The 14,104-nt window shown below is 44.2% G+C and overlaps 1 protein-coding gene across 1 annotated transcript; it reads left to right on the forward strand.

Moving 5' to 3' along the window:
• Positions 1-1,097: 1,097 nt before the first annotated feature.
• UPK1B (uroplakin 1B) lies at positions 1,098-6,520 on the forward strand. Its single transcript, XM_010074225.1, has 7 exons — positions 1,098-1,178; positions 1,699-1,899; positions 3,396-3,470; positions 4,209-4,331; positions 4,631-4,810; positions 5,594-5,677; positions 6,366-6,520. Exons 1-7 carry the CDS (start codon positions 1,110-1,112, stop codon positions 6,414-6,416), a joined length of 783 nt encoding a protein of 260 aa, XP_010072527.1. The 5' UTR covers positions 1,098-1,109; the 3' UTR covers positions 6,417-6,520.
• The last annotated feature ends 7,584 nt before the right edge of the window (positions 6,521-14,104 follow it).

Below are 14,104 nucleotides of genomic sequence, written 5' to 3' on the forward strand. Positions count from 1 at the left end.
AGCTCGCCTTCATTGACAGCTGTGTCTGCTCTTATTTTCCGACAGCTTCTTTGAAGAATCCCAGAGTCAGTAACCCCAGCAAAAGAAGGCACTAGTGCAGGTACTCTGACAGAAGAGGGGTGTTCAAGCTGCTTTTCCTGTTGTCTGCACAAGCTAGGCCCACTTCAGCGTTTCTTTTGCAGCTTATATTTTCTTAACCACTCAGCAAATGCAGCTGTCTCGGGGTTGGGGCTTTTTTTCCTCCCCCCTCCCCAGGCACACAGGCGCTCCATCGCTTTGAAAGAAGGACTTCATTGGCACTGGTATCTGGGCTTGTTTCTCCAAGAGGTCTCACACCTCTGACTAGTGCCTTTATGCTGCTCTTTCTGGAAGGGGATTAATTCGACACGGGGCGCCTGGCCTGAGCGTGCAGGATATAGCACTGTCAGGAATTTGGTGGGAATGCTACTTGGCCTGGCTCCCGTGAGCCAGCTGCAGCATGAGCTGCTCCCTCCCTCCCTTCCACCTGACCAGGAACCAGGGGTCCAGCTCCAGTTCCTGGCATGGGGGGGAGATGGGGCTACCATTAGCAAGGTGCTGTCAAGCACCATAGGTATGTGTGTGGGATACAGCTAAAGCCCTGTGGTTACCAGCTTGCTCCCGTGGTAGTTCTGGCCAAAATGAAATAGCCAGCAGGGTGGATAGCATACCCTAGTGTAAAGCTGGCTCCTTTGGAAGAGGAGCAAGGTGAGGGCACTGAACTTTCCCCCTGTCCAGCCCAGTGTACCTGGTGTTTCTAGCCAGGTGGAAATGCAACACCATGAGCTGAGGTTTGCCTGGGTGCTGTTGTGATGATGAAAACCGTACCCAAAAGGGAGCCGAAGACACTGGCTGCCCCAGGGTGGTCCCAATCTTCTGTAGGTCAAGTATCAGGGAGAGTTTGGGTTATGAGGTTCATACCTGGGGAATTTTCTCCTCTGAAAGTACTATGAAGCAAGGGGTGGGAGGTGTACAGGCAGACTAGCAGGTTCTGTCTGTCCTCCTCAGTGATAATTTCTAAGTGAAGCCTATTGTACTGTTCTAACAGAAGACTGTCTTGGGTTTTTTCCAGGTTGCATGAAGAATTAAAGATGGCAAAAAGCGATGGTGGCATACACATCTTGCAGGGTCTATTAGTCTTTGGGAATGTGGTCATTGGGGTAAGTGAAGTGGGACAAGTATGGGTGGAGGCTTCCTTCCAGTATGACACTTCTTAAAACAGCAGTTCCCAGCCATGAAATCCCTCTTCATATGTGAAATACACTCATAAATAGACTGTTAAAGTGTGAGAGGAGGGGTAAAGCGGAGCTGTGCTAGCTGATTAGTTGGGTGGGGAAGGAACAGCAAGGGAAAGCAGAGGCTGATCCAGAAGTCCCACATGAGTTCTAGGGGAAGAGCCCTTGCTGCTGACCAGTGTCTTTCCGGACACCTCCCTCCGTATAGTGATGGGAAAGGTTCTGTTAATTCTTAACATCCTCAGGTCTAGGCTGGGTGAGTTTTGCCTGCAATTCTTCTGTAAAGGCACAAAACAAGAGATTATAGAGACGGGCAGAGGAGGAGTTGAGTAGCTCTTGTTTGGCAGGAAACTGAATGAAAGGAAAGTGGTCTCGTCTCTTTCTGTCTCTGCTATTTCTTTGGGGAAGCTTGATCTAATGGATTTCCTGAATTTGCACTTCTCAGATGTGCGGCATTGCCCTGACAGCAGAGTGCATCTTCTTTGTGTCCGATCCCTCTGGTCTCTACCCTCTGCTAGAAGCCACAGAAAATGATGACATCTATGCTGCTGCCTGGATTGGCATCTTTGTTGGCTTTGCACTCTTTGCTCTGTCTATCCTTGGTATCATTGGAGTCATTAAGTCCAACAGGACCTTGCTGCTGGTGGTAAGTGTAGCAAAGTTTGCCTACTGAAAAAAATGCTGCCTTAGTTTCCCTGCTCAACTTGGAAATCACCCACTGAACAAAGATGGCTTTTATTAGTGGTAAGGAGCCAAATGTTCTTCTTGATCATGGCTGGGATGTCCCACAAGGTGACTCCTGTGAGGACACATGCATGAGAAGCTCCCAAACCACGTTGAGGGAATTAATGGTGATAGCCACAATGGAGTTTTAAGCTGACTGTCTTGACCCTGACCTTGACCTGAAGCAAAGCAGAAGCACTTGTGCAACCAAATGTATCTGGGATGTGGTTCAGATCCTTGTTTGTTTGCACTCCTTACTACCTTTCAGCTGTCATATACCATTCAGTTTAGGAGCTGATAAGTAATGACTTCTGCATTAGAATGTGTTAGTATACCAAATATAGGTGCAATTGAGAACATTAGACATCAGCAGACAGGCAGAAATTACAGGGGTGGGGACAGAGAGCGTTGGATAAACCAAGGACAATGCAAACAAATCTCTGTACAATTTCTTACTTAGTCCTTTAGGTTAGCAGTGGCGAAACTCAGTTGATGCTTACATTAACAGAAGGTAGAGACGAAAACTGGAAATGGCTCTCTCTTGGATTAATGTGGGATGGCAAAGTGTCTCTTTTAAACAAGAGACACTTAGAGATCTGAACTCTTGTGCCAGGAAATTTGCCAGCAAACAGCTGAGGGAAGAGAATTCTCTTAACTCTCAATTTTGGTGTCTTGGCAGAAACCCAAGGCTGTGGTATAGGAGATAAGACAGGGTACAAGGGGCAGAAGCTAGGATAAGAAGGAAACAAATACCTTGAATTTGAGAAGAACATTATAAAATGTGGGAGGAGAAGTAGAGACGTGAGAACTCAAAAAGGAATATGGGGAAAGGTTAAAGGGATTGTGCTGAAAAGGGAAGAGGAACAGTGAAATAGACTGAGAGGTGATCCTCAGGATCTGTTATCATGCAGGATCTTTGCTCACAAAGTAGGAGTGCTGAGGAAATCCAACGATGCAAAATCAGGAGGATCTGAATGACACCCTAAATTTCACCTTCTGTTTCCACAAAGTACAAGCTCTCCTGCTAGGAGTGAACAGCTTCTTGCTGAAAAGCTTATAGCTGGCAAGTGGAAATGGAAGGGGGAGACATCGCACAAGCATAAGTTGCCAATGAGATGCAACAAAGAAAAGGACAAATGTTATTCAAGGACATATATGGCAAAGAGGTGGTATTAATGCCATGAGGTTCTGAGGAAATCTTGTCTGTGAGATGGAGAACAATTCCAGTCATACACTTTCAAGAAAGCAGATTGCAAAGTGGAACAAGCACAGGGAAGGGCTACATGAATGTTCAGGGGCATTAAGAGGACTGAGGAGACTAGGAGAGCCTGGCCTCCTTGGGCAGGGTTTCAGGCTTAATCTTGAAAAAACTGCTTAACTGTTTCTTTGAGAGCTAACTCTGCTGTCTGACTTCCACAGTATATTATTCTGATGCTGATCACTTACGCATTTGAAATGGCTTCTTGCATCACAGCAGCGACTCACCGGGACTTTGTGAGTATTTCTTTCCTCATGTATTCTTGCAACCATTCTGGGAAACATTACCATTCCAGGGCACACAGTGGTCCTGTTCAGTGTAGTAAGCAGCCTGTGTAGTGGTACAGTGTAAATTCAAAGGACTACTGCTGAGTTAGAATAAGACCCTGCAAGGAAAGTCTCCAACGTCATCATTCTAATCAAGGAAATAACTTTCTTCTTTTTAACATAGTTTTGTTATTTTTAACATTTTAAAATGTTTACAACCTTGTAGTTAATGAAATAAATAGTGTGGGTTAGCTGAATCATCAATACAGTGATTAGTCTTTCAACTACAGACTGATTAACCTATCCTACATGCAGAAGACAAATCTTCACCATTGCCCAGCAGTGTTATTACTGAGGGAAAGACTATGTGGGTTATGGGAGATATTGGTAGGGAGGGAAATGACTTGTGGTGCTCTAGTTCCAAGCAACGGATCAAATGTAACCCATAGCTTCTGCACATCTCCTGTGATCTGACATCTGCTTAAGAGTAGTGCTCAAGATCTACGCCTTTGTTGCTCCTGTTCCTCAAATCCTGCTCTTTATTCTCCTGTATGTAAAATGGGAGGAGAAGCAGCATTCCTGTTCTCCACCAGGACACCAAAGCAAGCAAACAAACCCACCCCAAATAACCCTATATTTGCTTTACATGGACACTTATTTACATAGTTTCTGCATTCTTCTCTGTTTGTTTTTTTTTTTTTTCTGCAGCTCACTCCAAATCTCTTTATGAAGCAAATGCTAGAGATGTATATGAAGTCAGAGACAGACAATAACAATGATAAATGGATGACTGAAGGGGTCACAAAGACATGGGATAAACTCATGCTTCGGGTAATAATAACACTAAAAACTCTCACTTAATTACTAAATGCTCTGCAGCCCTGGAATTTCAAGTCCTCCTTGGGGCTGCTTGGTAATAAAAAGGATAGTATCTGCCTTGACCCGTAGAGAAAGTCCTGCCACACTCCCCATTTTGCTCATTTATCAGATGGCAGGCTGTCAAAGGCAGGCACTTCAAAAATCTCTCCCATAAATCTGTGGTTAATGCCTAACCAGACATGTGCAGGGTCCAGCTCCGTGCGGGGCTGTGACCTGAGCCCAGGAAGACCGTTCCCTTCTCTTGCCCGCAGAATCAGTGCTGCGGGGTGCGAGGCCCGTCCGACTGGCAGGAGTACACATCCGCCTTCCGTGCCACACACAGTGACGCAGACTTCCCTTGGCCACACAATTGCTGTGTCATGGATGCCCGAGGGTCTCCCGTCAACCTTGATGGCTGCAAGCTTGGAGTCCCTGGCTACTATAACAGCAACGTAAGATCCTCTCTGCTTTTCCCAGTTAACATATATTGGTCAAAAGTGACTTGGTGGAAGGGAAGGCAACAGTGAATAACTGTCCTCCTCCACTGTGAGCTACAGGTCTTCAAAAGCTTTCTGGAGGAGAAGGAATGCCTGTAGGGTCCTGGCCATGTTGCTGAATACAGGATAGGCTGTAACAAAGGCTTTCCTGATGGAGAGAGAACTATCAAGAAAACTCTTCCAATGCCACCAGCAAGAAGAGACATCTCCAATATGTAGATGGACAGTAGCTAAATCAAACTTAGCCCGAAGATGAGCGCATACAGTATGAGTGAGCAAGTCAGCAGTTCTTCTCCTCAAGGCAAAACTTTTCAGTGGACCAGCTTGTCCTATTGAAACAGATTTCTGGGTCATGAGCATCAACTTCTGCACTAGCAAGCATTTCTAGAAGGTATTCAAGCTTCCAAATTTGCCTGCAGCTTTTTGATTCTGGAGGCGAATTCTGTGTTGGCTGTGTTTGGTTATATATGTACACTCGGCAAGTGAATGGCAGAGGAAGTTGTCCTTGAAGTATCTGGAGATAGGTCTATATTGTGTTTGGAGCTAGAAACAGGTAGGCTATCTGCAAGTTGTCAATTATCAGTGTAGCTCTCGCCTGTCCTCTTGAGACTCTGTGAGCTACCCAAATGGCAATAGGAGAGGATCATGCCACCTCAGTCTCTCTCAGAGGTGGATAAGCTTGTCACTTTGTGGTACAAGCCCAAAGCTGCTGTTGATTCATTCATGGTTGTCTTACAGGGTTGTTATGATGCTATTTCTGGGCCAATGAACACACATGCCTGGGGTGTTGCCTGGTTTGGCTTTGCCATCCTCTGCTGGACTGTGAGTGTTTTTATTTATTTGCTTTTATTTCTTCTCTTTTCTTGCTGTTCCGCTTGGGTGGGGGCGGATGACAGAACTGACTCACTTAAAATGTCTGTAGACTATAGTTATTTGTTCATCACCAGTCTGCCTGTAGCCTGTTCCACTAACAGGGCTACATTAACAAGTTCCCCTCCATTCTAGCTTATACAGGTGAGAAGCTAGATGGTCCTTCCAGCCTGCTGTGGCCTGCTGCCATCTCAGCAATACAACATAGCAAACACAGATTGCAGATACTTGTCTGTGAATGGTATTGGATCATCTAAACAGCAATGCATGGCAGGGGGATTGAAACAGGATGATCTTCAGGGCTTCCAACCTAAACCATTCCAAAAATACCCCTCTAAAAATCATGACAGATAATTCAGTTTCTAGTTTGAAGGGTATGTATGAGTGTTTTAAGTACTCAGAAAAAAAATAATCCCCAGTGTCTGAGTGATCCAGCCAAATAGTTATGGCTGCACATGTCTTCTTTCTTCACTGTGAAGCTTCTGTGCAGATAAAAAGCTTTAAGCTTTCTCTGCCTGAATGGACTTTGCTTATCAATAATTTCTATTGCTCTCTCCTACCAGTAGGAGAAAATGGGGCTGGGGAAAGATGGGGAGAAGGAAATGGGGAGCAGATAAACTTAGCAGTCTTGTTGTTTCAGTTCTGCGTCCTCCTTGGTACCATGTTCTACTGGAGCAAAATTGAGTATTGAAGGCCCAGGGTCCTCAGCCTTGTCCTGAAGCACCGTGTGAAACTGCAGTCATTCGTCTCCTGTTCCATTCTCCTTGTGCCATGGAGGATTTGAAGTTTTCCCACTGCCTCTCCCATAAATACTTTTGCCCCTCCAAAAACTTGACACACAGAGCTGATGACTCCAGGAAAGAATCTGCTTGTCCCTTCTCTGCCCCTTGTTTTGCAGCCTTAATGCCTCCTGGCTGAGGCACAATCCTTCTTTCTCTGTGCAGGAAATCCTTGAAGCATAAGATAAAAAGTGATCTGATTTTTTTCTGTGATGACATCAGAAAGGAAAATGTCCATATATGCTTGCTCCAGAAAAATCTCTATCTAAAACTAGGTTGAATGTAAATCATCATGGTAAAAGCTCCAGCAAAGGCTGTGTGAAGAAAACTGTAACATTCCATGACCAATAAAGATTGATGTTGCCAGGGAGAAGACTGCAGACCTCTCTAATGTATTTTACTGTTCAGCTTCTGTTCCTGGTCTCTGTCACCCCTTACCTTAGAATAAGGCAGATTCTCTAAGAGTTTAAGTGTGTCAGCAGCAAAGACATGTCACAGATAAAAAGTCTGTTGCTAGTCAAGCCCAACAAAAGGCTAGCTCACTCCTCAGCAATATGCTGCCTGTATTCAAGCCTACCTCCTGTCACTGATGAAATTACTGCATGCGCTCCTACCTTCAGAAGTGCCAGTCCAGAAAAACCTCCTCTTACTAACAAGTGACTCCTTCAAAAAGCCGTTATGTACTTCAAAAAGCTGTTATGTACTTCACACAAGATTTCACACATCTACAGGCTAGAATTTGTGTGGAATACCAGGAGTCCTGTGCTGTAGTTGGCTTTGCAAAAGTGGCTGTCCCACACCTCTAGGTTACCGTGCTTCTCGCTTCAACTCCCTGCATGTATACGGTCACATCCCCTGTGTACTTCCCCTTCTACATCCCTGGGTCAGGTAGGACAAAAGGCAAATGATAGCAATGAGTAATTCTAGTGAAAAATGCAAGCAAGGAGCTAACTGAACCAAACCCAGTCCTTGCATCAGCAGTTACAGTTCTCACTCAGTTCAACAGAGCCTGTTTACTTTGACCCAGGCTGACCTGGCATCTTTCCTAGTGAACACTTCAGTAGTTACCTTTGTTGTGTGAAACATACTCCTGTATAGAGCAATTTAAGGTGAAGCCTCTTCCTAAGGTGTACTGGTTCAAGTCCTGACGCTTGCCAGCCGCCTTGATTCTTTGTTTTTGTATATTTACCAAAATACTAATTAAAAAGAAATGGAAGTGAATTTTTTTTTCTTGTCCAAGATTGTGTGTTTGGAAAGGGGAAATTATAAAGATCTGTGTCTTGGGCATCTTGGGTGGTGCAAAGGCAGGCTTTAAAGTCCTGTAACCCCATCCTGAAGATCAGAATGCAAAGTACCAGGATGCACAGAAACTCTGTAGCTGAACGGTCCCTTGCTGGGGTGCTAGGGGAGAGAACGAGGGAGCTATGAGGGCAAATATCTTGAGGAAGAAATAGGTCCCTGCAACAAAGAAGAGTTTTTCTGTATGAACATGCTTTCAGAAAGGAAAATCCCCATGGATCAGCCACTCTACTGGTTCAGTGGGGTGGTGACTGTCTTGGAGACTGTGGACTCCCAGCAATTTCCATAAGGAAATTAGTCTTCAGCACTTTATTGGGAGACTCAAGGCATGGATAAACCATGCGGACTGTGTATGTCAGTGGTCTGCCTTTTTTTTTTTTTTTTTTTGTAATGGAGGGGGAGTTTGGTGCTAGAGGTTTTTTTGTATGTTGCTGAAAGGTGCAATAATACCTAAATCTAAACAAATCTAAAGAGAATCCATGCCTGTCTAAGTTAGGCAGCAATAGCAAAGACTGGGTTCTCTGCTGCTTGCCATGAACAGCAAATCCCTGCCAACTGCAACAGCAGAGAGGAGAGAAATGGGAGAGGAAGGACAGTGCAGGCATACAGCCTCTGTCCTTACTCTGCCAAACCTCTCCAATAACTCCTCAGTCATGGCAGCCTTCATGGATAACCGCACTCCTGCATAAAAGTCTCTTGCTCAAGCTATTCCTGAAATTCAAGCAGCTCTGGAAATGGGTTAAGCAACTGGCTATGGGACTTTCTAGAGAGCAGCAAGACCTCCTGCATATGGATGTGGCTGGACATATTGGCTGGAGAAAACTTCAGGACCACAGAACCAGGTAATTTCAAATATTATTTTCCTCCTCTGGTCCTTTGCTTCAAACCCAGAGGTGTCTTACTTCCTGTTACATGTAAATGTGGTGTGATTATGGCACTGTGCTCAATATAGAGAAGTGCTGCAGGATTTTGCAGAAGAGGAACTGAAACTACTTTGAATAGACTATTGCAGTATTGCAGTATTAGCTGCTCCAACCAGTTGCAGCTTAAGCCAATTAATTTGGGGTTCTTCAGATTTGCTTTCTGCTTCTTAAGCCTTTCCCTCACATTGCACTTTATGATTTATGTTTTAAAAAAACAAAGCTGTGATGAACAAGTAGTCTGGGCAACGGTGGATCTGTGCAGAAGTCCCAAGCATGCCACAATGCAACCAGAAAAACCCAGCTTTATTCACCTGAACTAAGGAGGAAGGAGAAGTCTGGACTGATGGCAGAATTATGTTGAGCAGGCTTGTGAAAAATCCTGCACAGCTTTTTCTGGTTTTTCAGCTTCTGAAGGTTGATTCCAATCTCTGCAAGTTCCCTACCTGGGATGCCAGGGGAGGGTGAGGAAGGGATGGAGTCCATGACAGGAATGGTGGTGAACTGGTTTAAGTGTTGGCTGAGGCTTGTAAAGAAATCCTGGTCATTCTCAGCTGTTTGCATTGCTGCCTGAAGGTATGGATGCATGTGGTCTTCAGAGCAGGCAATATGGATATGTGCATGAAAACTGCTTGACTTAGACAGGATGAAGAAAAAAAAACTCTCTAGGTGGAAGCTGTGTGGTTTGTTTGAAGATTTGCTCTGTGTATTTCTTCTCTGTAGGTGTGAATATTCACAGTTCTCTCCTGGCAAAAAAAACCACGTTTCTGTTCTCCCATGGAGTTACCAACTATATTTTTAGATTATTAATTTATTGTAATATTCCCAGCTCTGAGAAATAAGAGTCTCACTTGAGAAACATCCTCTGTTCCTGCTTGACAGAGCAGTGTGGCCTTCAAGCCACCAAGAATCCCCAGTCCTCAGCTGCTCCCCTTCCCTACAAGCACAAATGTCACCTCATGTCTTTCACATTGTTGCGTGTTTGTGGCTGGCAGTACTGAAGGTCTCTGTTCCTTCAGGCAATGGGGCAATGCGGGGCTGCCTTTGTGTACTTTGTTCCTTGCCCCCATTTTTCCAACAGGCTTTCCTACCCCCTCCTCCTTTCCCCTACTTCTTCTTCTGCATGAGATCACTTTGCACAGACTCTCAGGCAGATTTCTCCTTGCCTTGCTGCTTCATAGACAACATACAATGACTGCTATGTGCCGTGCTTGCGTCTGGCTACCCACCTCACTGCGAAAACTAGCAACCACACTGTCGGTGGCATTCAGTATCCTCTGACTCAGATGATTTATTCCCCATCCTGCTCCCTGCCCTGGCATGTTGTAGGGAATGTTTTTCGCATTCCTTACAGCGGGGACTTGTGCCAAGCAAATATTTATTGGGAAGAAGTATGACTTAAAACTAGCTCATAAATGAAGCCTGCTTCTCCCACCCCTTGGCAGCCCTGCCCCGTTTGGCAACTGGGGAAAGCCTCTGCAACGTGCAGTATGCTGGGAACCTCCTGCAAGAGCTCTCCCTGTAATCTCAGGCATCTATCTTTAGGAGATCGTTCTGCATGAGGAGTTGAGGATGACCACTGAGGGTTTATCCTCAACAGGAAAAAAGATGACGGTGTTTCTGACTGTGTTAGCTTGCCCACGAGGTGAAATTCCAGCATAGGCAAGGTCATCTGCAGTTCCTGCACTCTCACTAGTTGAGATAAACTCTGCGAGCGAGCTAAGTGATGAGTAGTGAGGTGCTCTGGCTGCTCAGGGCTGTTACTGACTGTAGGTGAATGCAGGAATGAAAACCTTCCCTCACTCTGTTTTTTCTGGGTCAACGCTCACCTTTATCAGGGTAGTGTGGCTGGCACAGAGGCTGGAGAAGGTAAAGCCAAGCCACTTCAAATAATGCCTGAAAATAATCAGCCTAGTCTTTTTACATCTCTCTTCTGCCTCCACTGTCTGACCCTTGATATTTAAAGCAATAAAGCAAATTATCTCACAATACAAAAAAAAAAAAAAAAGTGAGTAAAGCAGTTTGTCATTTTATGAGCACTTATTTTTTCTGATATGAACTTCTTCCTGACTTATGAAGGAGGAGGGAGGAGGGAAATAGGTATTTACTTGATATTTTTCAGACTTCTTCGACTCTATCTCATGTTTGGGATTTTTTTTTCTTTTTCCTTTTCAGGTTTTAGTTATCTGGAAACTTTCCCTGTTTAATTAATTTAATTTAATTTAATAATCATCATGCATGTTACTCTCCTTTCTCCAGCTCTGGTTGTTCCCATGTTCCAGTTCCTTGTGGTTCATTCTTAAGCAGCTAGTAAGTTTTCTTTTAAATAGTTTCCTCTCACTGACTTCAAATATTTCCTAGTCTTTTCAGATAAGGGATTTAAATGGTAGAAACCTATGTGCTCCCTGTAGCAGATGTGCTATGGGAGAAAAGAGATCCAGTTTTGAGATGTACCTGGACCCAAAGTGCATCACATAATTCCTATGAATTTTGTAAGTTTGCAAAATGTAGTTCATCTTGCACTACAGGTTGCAAATAAGACATGAGAAAATAGCTACCCTTTTTTTATCATGGAGTGAACCAAACGTTCTTGTTTTAGCACTCATGCTTTAGCTAACTTTTGGGAGCATTAGGACTTGGCCAGGTCTGAGCTTCACAGCTCCCATTCATTTCTAATCCCTAGCTCTGGAACTGCTCATCCTTTACCCTTGCAGAGAAACATGTTATTTGAAAAGTTCATCCTGCTCAGATGGAAAATGAACTCAGAGATCTCACTGCCTTTCTCCATCTTGGCCATTGCCATCCTGTTCTTTTTGCTGTTGTTGACGCCTTGTGCCAGCTTGGCCTAAGTCTCCCCCACTGGGCTAAATTTCCTTCCATGCACTGCCTGCCTTCCCTTTGCTGCCGGTTGACCTTTAGCTCCATCCCGTGGGATGCAAACTACACGTGTCCTGTGTCCCACAGCTGCCGGACTCCTGTGTTGCAAGGAGGATGCATGAGACACTGGTATCAAGTGCTCTTTGGTGCTGGGTTAGATTGTTTCCTGGTTAACAGCCAGTTTGGGAACTTGCTTAATCTTGGCTTCAGTTTAGCTGAAAGTATCCAAGACATTATAGCTGGTGCTTCCAATACAACCTACACAGATGTTTGTCCTGAGTCAGGCTTTCAAACTAGTAGTGATGGGAAGGCAGGCAAAAGGAATTGTCTGAAATTGTGTTCAAGCACTTCCACATGTTTAAGCACCCTGATTCAGGGCACAGTGCTGAGTGAAGCATGACTGGGTCTGTGGTGTGCCTTTTGCTTGATTTTCATAACCATGGGAATGCTGGGGGGCAGGTTGAGATTCTCTTCTGGTCTTATGGCCAAGTTGTTGCTAGACTCTGTGGCACAAAGAATACAAAAGTACTGTTTCTCATAAAGCACTAATAATTGGCTATGGCTAATGACAATTGCAGAGGTCAACAGACATGGTTTTCTCTACCACTTTGTGTGCCAGTTGCCATGGTAAGCAGGAAGCACAACCCAGGCATTTTCCTAAAGGGAAATTGAAGTCATGAAAGAGGTAGGAAAGGGAGTCAAGCCCTGAATTCAGCTGCTGAGTAGGGAAAAAAAGGTATTTCACTTAACCTAATGATTCATCTGTTTTTTAGGGAGAACAAAGAGCAGGTTGAACTGCAAGTGTGCCCACTGGGGCTACAACCATAAGAACCTCTCTCTCTCTCTTTTTTTTTTTTTTTCCCCCAGGTTAGAATAACTGACAGATACTAATAATATTCACTTCCATGGTACAGCTCAGAGATTGGATCAATGAGGGCACTGCAAGAATCCAGAGAACCAGGAAACGTAATTCATAAATTTCTTAAGTTCTTGCTTGTCCTTTACAAATCAACAAAAGTCCATATGCAATGCACCAAAGGCTTCATAATAACTTCTCTTCTTTCAGCTTTCCTTCTCCTCTAAAAGCACAGGGAACCCAAAGTATTTCTGTCCTCTGCTCTGTGTTGCTCTACATTATCACAGGCAAAGCAGAAATCTTCAGTAGATGTGCTAAATAGGAAGACATGGTTATGCCTCACTGAAACTTCTGCCTGGAAGAACTAAAAATGGTAAGAAAAAAAAATAATTTTACCATTAGAAATTTTAAAACATTTCAGATAATGGTAACTGTACAGAAATCTCCAAGCCCTCCCTTGATTTTCAGAGCTGCAGAGCAGCTGCAGCCCTCATAACTTCCAATCAGAAAAGTGTGTGATTAGGTCCTAACCTTTGTCCCCATAGTCAAAACCCAGAGAAACACACCTTAGTGCTCTGGCCACTCACACAACAAAAGAAGGGCTCAAACTCCATGTCAGAGGAAGACAAATGCACTGCATACGTAAACCAAATCCAGGAAAAATGAAGTGTTTCAAAACATCACTAGGGCACAGGTCTGTTTTTATAAAAACTCCAGTTTAATCTCATGGCTGAGACCTGGCAAAACTTTTTTTTTTTTTGGTTGCTGTTTTTTTTTTCTTTTTTCTGAAGCAATAAGGCACAAAGGCAAGCAAGTCCACACAGAGAACAAAGATTAACAAAAATACAGTCCATCAGAGCTAGCAGGAGGAATAATCACAGACCAGGCCAGTGGGATGGTGACAGTCCTTTTCACAGTGTCTGACTTCCAGCCCTTCCCTTGACCTGGCAGCAAACGGTATTTCAAAGGGGACCAGTGCCTGCAAGAACAAGATCTAAGGTCTGGGCTGCTGCATGGAGCCCTCAGGAAACACTTGCCTCCTGCCATCCTTCCTTTCCAGAGCTGTCAAAGTCCTGCTCCATCTCCAGTTGAATTCAGTGGCAAGCTTTCCATTCCTTTCTTGGAGCAGAATTAGTTGTCACCAAACCTTTACATTGATTATGAGCAAGAAAAAGTTAAAGCAAATTGGGATCAGCTACAGCTTCTCCCCCACCCCTAGAGGTATTTTTTTTTCTGGAGACAGAGAGAAGCAAAAGGGACAACTGAAAACCTGGGCATGCCTGAAAGGTAATATATGCTCCAGTAGATTGTTGGCATTTTCAAGGACTAGATAGAATCTTGTGGTGGAAAGATAAATCAGTCCTTCCACTCTGGTCTCCCCTGATCTAATCCCTCCTCTCCCAGGACATGATCTAGCTCAGGAAGGCAGATTCAGGCTTTCTGCCCACCAGAGATTAGCCAGAACTCATTAGCCTCTCCTCTGTGGGCAAAAAGCCAGTTGATCTCACCCCCTCAGTGCTACAAAAGTTGCAGTAGAAAACAGTTCCATGCATCAGTCCAAGTTTCACAGATGTGCAGGATTCTATTTAGGCAATTCCTTCACTTTAATTACATTTCCTTTTTAATATATTTATATATAATGTTCTTT

This window comes from Pterocles gutturalis, unplaced genomic scaffold, assembly GCF_000699245.1.
Source record: "Pterocles gutturalis isolate BGI_N339 unplaced genomic scaffold, ASM69924v1 scaffold11737, whole genome shotgun sequence".
NCBI lineage: Eukaryota > Metazoa > Chordata > Aves > Pterocliformes > Pteroclidae > Pterocles > Pterocles gutturalis.

Coding starts and splice junctions, on each gene's coding strand:
- UPK1B (XM_010074225.1), top strand. CDS start 1,110: ATGGCAAAAAGCGATGGTGGCATACACATCTTGCAGGGTCTATTAGTC. Junction 1,179..1,698: donor TTGGGAATGTGGTCATTGGG/GTAAGTGAAGTG, acceptor TGCACTTCTCAG/ATGTGCGGCATTGCCCTGAC. Junction 5,678..6,365: donor TTGCCATCCTCTGCTGGACT/GTGAGTGTTTTT, acceptor TTGTTGTTTCAG/TTCTGCGTCCTCCTTGGTAC.